This window comes from Plasmodium gaboni (genome assembly GCF_001602025.1).
Source record: "Plasmodium gaboni strain SY75 chromosome Unknown, whole genome shotgun sequence".
In the NCBI taxonomy this organism is placed as follows: domain Eukaryota; phylum Apicomplexa; class Aconoidasida; order Haemosporida; family Plasmodiidae; genus Plasmodium; species Plasmodium gaboni.
Window position 1 is genome coordinate 1 of NW_017385438.1, and position 6696 is coordinate 6696.

The 6696-nt window shown below is 23.2% G+C and overlaps 2 protein-coding genes across 2 annotated transcripts; one reads left to right on the forward strand and one right to left on the reverse strand.

The window, feature by feature from the left end:
* On the forward strand, positions 1-267 carry PGSY75_0029300 (putative exported protein; the record flags this gene model as incomplete). Its single annotated transcript, XM_018783433.1, has 1 exon — positions 1-267. A coding segment is annotated over one exon (267 nt), but the record flags the coding sequence as incomplete, so codon positions are not given.
* A 1130-nt stretch (positions 268-1397) lies between these two features.
* Positions 1398-6545, reverse strand: PGSY75_0029400 (cytoadherence linked asexual protein; the record flags this gene model as incomplete). Its single annotated transcript, XM_018783434.1, has 9 exons — positions 1398-2882; positions 3063-3829; positions 3944-4102; positions 4191-4376; positions 4470-4580; positions 4702-4764; positions 4910-4963; positions 5048-5623; positions 5714-6545. The coding sequence occupies 9 exons, from the start codon at positions 6543-6545 to the stop codon at positions 1398-1400; spliced, it is 4233 nt and encodes a 1410-aa protein (XP_018638807.1).
* Between the last annotated feature and the right edge of the window lie 151 nt (positions 6546-6696).

A 6696-nucleotide genomic window follows, 5' to 3' on the forward strand; every position in this document is an offset into this window, starting at 1 on the left:
GAAGAAACAAATGAAGAGGAATGCAAAGGTTGTTTTGCAAAATTAAAAAAAAAAAAGAAAAAAAAAACTAAACCTTTAAAACCCCATAATTATTATGCACGACATAATAAAAAGAAAGAAGAAAGAAGACAATATTTAAAAAATAATAAAGATAAATTAAATTGTCTCCAACGAGTAGAGGAAAAACTATTCGCTTATGCTGATCTTTTAAGAAGCTCAATTTACTCAAGAACATCAAGAAAACCTGATGGAATATATTATACATAAACAAATTATAAGAATTAACAATTATATTTTGTTTATTTATTTATTTTTTTTCTTCAGATAACAGTAATTAAAAGAAAAATATATTATTTCCATACTACAATAATGGCTAAGTCTATATTGTAACAAATTAAATATAATATATTATATATCTATATATAAAAATAATATAGTTTTCTATTTTTTTATAATATAATACTGTAAAGATATATAGTTCAGATAAAATTAATAAAAATGTTTATGTACAATATATTATGCTATCTTTCTTTTTCTTTTTTTTTTTTTTTATTTTTAATAAATCATAGAACATTATGCATACATACATATTTTACATAATATAATATATGGTAATATAAGTATTAATATATATTTTAAAATATATAGAATAAGCGTTACCTACTTATACGTTCTGTTTTTCGTAGCACAAACTTTTTTTTTTTGAATATTATATTTGTTTCGTTTTTCTTTATTTCATATATTTATTATATTTCTTATATTAATGGTAATTATCATATTTTACAATTGTTCATATATTAATTGTACTATTACATATTTGAAAAATATATTTGTAATTATATTTTTTAATAATTATATTATATTAAATGTGCTTATAATAAAATATTATTATTATATATTAAAAAAGTAACATTACATTATAAATATTATGAAAAAACACCGAATGTTTTATTTAATACTTAATTTCTTGCTATAAAAGAAACAAATTTATAATATTACTAAACATAAACGTAATTCTTATAATGATAGTACGTATGAAAACAAAAAAAAAAACCTAAATATTAATTAAAATATATACGTAAATATAGTTTTTCTATGATTAAATTAAAAAATATATATATAAACAAAAAATAATATGTAAAAAGCATAAAATATGTTAAGAAAAATATTTTCACTAACAAATAATATTACGAAAGAAAAAAAAATTTTATAAAAAATTTTCTAAAAACTAAAAACTTCATTAAAGTTATACACATATAATATAAACAAACACAAATTCTAAATCATCATATATATAATTATGTATTAAAAATAAAGAAAAACAAAAAAAAAAGAAATGCAAAATAATTTAAAAAATATGAATATTACTATTATATACAAAATTATATATATATTTTTTAGTGAAATCGTGCTATCATTAATTCGTCGTCTGGATCGTTGAACTCTTTTTCATCATCATCACTATCTGCCGAATCCACTTCATTTAATTTTTCAATATCAATATAGGTACTACTTTGTTTTGATACATTCGTGGTCTCATCAGTATATGATAGTAATTGTGGTTGTAGTTGTGTTTCTTCCACTTCTTCAATCACAGGACAATAATCACATCTTTCGTTCAAAAATTGTTCGTTTTTGCCACAATCGTCAAAAAAAGCAAAATCGTCCACATAAGTAACCATTTTGTTTTTGAACGCATTTTCCATATCATATCTTCTTAAATTATTCATGGTCTCCTCGTTAGTGTCGTGCAAATAATTCATTATTTTATCTTTAGACGAAATTCTAGAAGCAATAACTTCACCCAAATACCCATATTTTTTCATACTTAAGTATGCTTCACGTTCGTATTTTATTAGAATATCACTTGTATATTCTTTAAGTTTTGTTCTTACAAAATTTATTAAATATTTATTGAATACTCCATAATATCTATCCAGGAAACGGAAATTGCTCGTAATATAAAAATTAATATTTTCAAAATATGCATATAGAGGAAAAACAGCGAAAAAACAAAAAGCGTACATGAACCCGTTCGTCAGTTCCATGAAAAAATTTCTATTAAAACTATGAACGGAAGGTTTACGTTCGTACGTGTGTTCTTTCACATGTTGTGTTTGTTCCTTTATTGCAGGACCAAACCCTCCAGGAAAATGTTTTCCTGCATCCAGGTATAAATTCGTGAAAAAATAAAAAAATAAATATCGTGCTCCTTCAGGTGCCATATAGTCATTAAAGAAAAAACTGTGGGGGGAAGCATCTACTTTAGTACAACCTGATTCATTACCTTTAGGATGTTTTGAAGCATGATCAGTAGATGTGCATTCTTTACCATGTACCCATCCAATTGATGCATTAAGTCTGACATATAGAAAATAGGTAGTGATGGGTAAAAATTTTCTTCCAATAAATTGACCTACTTTTTTTGCAGAGTAAAAATTCGCACTTGCCACTGCTTGATATTCACATAAAAGACTTAAATTTTTATAATTTAACATATCGTACATTTTTGATGCTAGCATAAAATAGTTGGAGAAAACGAACGTTTTCCCATATTTTAATTGTGTGATAGGTTTTTTCGCATATGGTGGCAATAAACTGTTAGTCATACTATCCATAATACTTCCGTTATAGACATATGCAAATGTAAGAAAAGCGGAGGTACTTGTTGCTACCTGGATATTTTCACTTAATCCATATGCTTTATCAAGATTATCTACATTATTACTTAACATGGTTGAAAATAACATTTGAAATGCTGCAAACATTGTTTTAGCATAATAGCGCGATGCCATAGAATTATGGATTTCTATTTCACGTTCTTCTTTGTTTAATTTCGAATAATTATTTGCCACATTCATGAAAAAAACGTTGTTAACACTCTATAAAAAAAAAATATGTGTGTATATATGTATGTATATATTTGTATGGGTGTATATATATGTATGTTTGTGTGGATATATGTGTTTATGTATATATACAAACTCATATATACGTATATATATATATATATATATATATATATATATATATATACAAACACATATATATATGTATTATACCATTTTGTCGTTTCTTCGTTGTGTCCTGTACGTTTCTTCTATTCTTCTAAATAATAAATAAACGGTTTGTAAAAAAGATGTATCTGAAAATATATCTGTGTTAAAATTATAGATAGAAAATAGTTCGTCCACCACTTCTTTCAATATGTCTTTATTTACTTTAAATCCATAAATAATACCATATTTATAAAAATTGACTGAATTTCCCATAATGCTATGCAAAGTATGGTAGACTCTGTCTTTTACTTTTTTATATGTTGGTGTAGCAGTCATATATTTTTTCATATTAAATATATCTGCAAAAAATAGCACGTCGTCAAAATGGGTTTTGTACAAATCCATGGAGTCTCGCATTAACATTAATTTATTATTGATATTATAAATATTATGATATTTATATAAATTTTTCACATGTCGTTGATCAAAATACATATCATATGCACATTCGATTAACGATTTCAAAACTTTGTTCCACTGATTCATTTTAGGAGGTTCAAATTTCTGTGATAACACTTTATCGTGCAAATCTTTTCTAATATATGGATTATGATAATTGGAAAAATAAAACCCTGCGGGCGAACTAATCATCCAATCTTTAAATTTGTGTTCGAGAATTAACGATAAAGGATAAGATCTTGGTAATCCTAGAGGCGGTTCATTCAATTGATGAAAAAAATCTAGTTGGAGAAACGAGTTGACATGGACCAGAAACGTCAGAGCTTTTTTCATTTTTTCTAACGTTCCAACTTTCATTAATTTTTCCAATTCTACGAAAATGTATGTGTATATATGTATGTATATACATAGTGATAAAAAAAATATATATGTATACACATAGTGATAACAAATATATATATACAATAAATATATTTGTTTATTACCATCTACTAAATTGTTTGGAATGTGTTTCCTAACATATAAAGTATAATATTTTTTTATAGGGGAAGGGAACCAATAGTTGGTTACGACGGTTCTGTTGAACGTATCTTCATCTTTTATATTTAAATACATTGCTTCAGCCACATTTTTGTTAGCAATATCTATAAGAAAAATATAAATACATATATATATATATATATATATATTTGAATATACACATATATGTATATATATATATATATGTATTACCCTTAAAACTTGTAATTCTAAATAAAAATAGGAATGTGTACCAATTAATATCATGAGATAAGAAATTACTATAATCTTGATAGACATCTAATGTTCTGATTAGTGATGATACTTTTTGTATTTTGAGCCCTTTAGTTAAATATACGTAAAATTTTTGTACCATCGAAGGAATTTCATCAAATTTCACTAATAAAAAAAAATAAAATTTTCATATATATTTATATGAAAAATAACATATATATATATTTATATATCCACTATTTTATTTTTTTATATTACTGTTGGAATATAAGAAAGCTCCTTTACACAAATCACATTTTGTTAAATCATTAAGGAAATTACTATCTTTCGACAATTGGTTTGATTGGTCTGAATGGCATTTTTCAATACCTATTAAAATAAAATATATATATATATATAGTTTCATGAAGTAAAAAATAATAAATATTAATTTATAACAAAAAAATTATATAAAAAAAAAATATATAAAAATATTAATATTTTTATTTACATTGTATTAAGTTTTCAAAAAGGGTTGAAAACTCTTTATCATCCGTAAATGACATTTCGACAGCTAAAAAAAAAAATAATAAAATATATGATGACATTTATATTATTTGCTTTATTAAGTATACATATTATATATATATATATATATATATATATATATATATATATATATATATATATGTATTTATATTTGTATTCATATTTCCTACCGTTGTAATATCCTGGTAAATAGAGTGATGTGACGTACGCTCTTGTATCATAATCTAAAAAAAAAAACATATATATATATATATATATATATATATATATATATATACACAAAAAAATTCATATATTTATTTTATTACTTAAAAGTCCAGTTAAATTTAATAAATGGACATATAATGTTTTTTTTGTTCCATAGGAACTATAACGTTTCATGAAATAATAATAATTTAAATATAAATTATATGCACTCATTTCACGATTTGGTTCTTCTTGTTCAGGAAACGTGTTTTCTTCGTTTGCTTCTTTTTTAAATTGATTTGTATGATAAATAATACATTCTTTAGGATCATTACACATAAAGGAAAAGAAATAATCTTTTATATATTTATGTTCCATCATACCATGTAAATCAAAATCAGTGTCTTGAGTTGTTTTAATTATTTCTAACTGATATTTATTAAAATAATGTATTAGATATTCCAATATATTACATTCCATAGAGGTATTCGATCTGTCTACTTTTAAGTACGTTTTTCTACGTTTTTTTTCTGAGTAATATACAGAGTCATGATCACACATCATATCAAGAACTTTAAATCGATCAGACATGGAGAATTCTAAAATTTTTTGCCAACTGAAAAATTTTGTAGCTTTTGCTTCAAAATAATTTTTATAATTTTTAAGAGCCAATTTTAGTACTGTAAAGTGTCCTAAGGCTGTAAAAATTCAACAAAATATATAATAAAAATTATATATATATATATATATTTATGTATATTATTTTTCCTATTTATCTTCTAAAATACCTATAAGATGAGGACCAAGTTGACTAATTAAACCTAATCCATATTGATTTGATAAACTATCTAATTCTTCCATAAATTTTATATCACTATCAGTTGTAAAGAAGAAATCTTTTGTACTCATTACTTCCATTTTATCATCTGCTAGTATTATGTACTCACCTTTATTCTCTATATATTCTGTTTCTTTAATATCTTTCACATGAGTTAGTAAATTTGTGAAAAATTGTTCATGATCCTCTATTGGACTTTTTGTGTCTGTTTTTGATGGTTTGTGAATAAATACATTATTTAATTCATCAAGTGCATATTTTAAATCATTTTTTTCCTTATAAGAATTTAATGGTATCAGCATAAGTTTTATGGTTTTCAATGTTCTCACAATAAGTAATTTCCTTTTAATCGAATCTGAGATGTCTGAATGATATGCTTCTATCAATTGATGTCTTAAAATTTTTTCATATTTTGTTATATTATAAAAATCACATCCTAATGTAGGAATAACATATGTTTTATCATCTGCGTCAGATATTGATTTCTTCTTAAATTTTGTTATATCCAAATGAGTTTCTGTTTCAGGGTTTACTAAGGGAAACTTCAATTTATCCTTTTCTAAGGATTCTAATATGAGCTTTTCTAATGTAGTTAAGTTTTTTTGTAATTCATCATTTCCAATCATAGATTTTAGTTGATCAATATTGTCATTGTTGGCATTGTTCAATAAAATTAAATTTTCATCTAAGTTTTCATTATGGTTTATAGAACATTTTATCTTTTCATTTAAGCATAGAAATAAAATTAAAATACATATTGGTCTCTTAAAAAATGATACCATTTTGTATTACACATATATATTTAGATTTATATATTTTAATATTTTTTAACAATAATACGTACATAGATTGTTCTACTTATACTTTAGTAATAAATAAAAAAAAAAAAAAATAAAAAAAAATGATAATATTCAAAATCACGTGAAATCATAT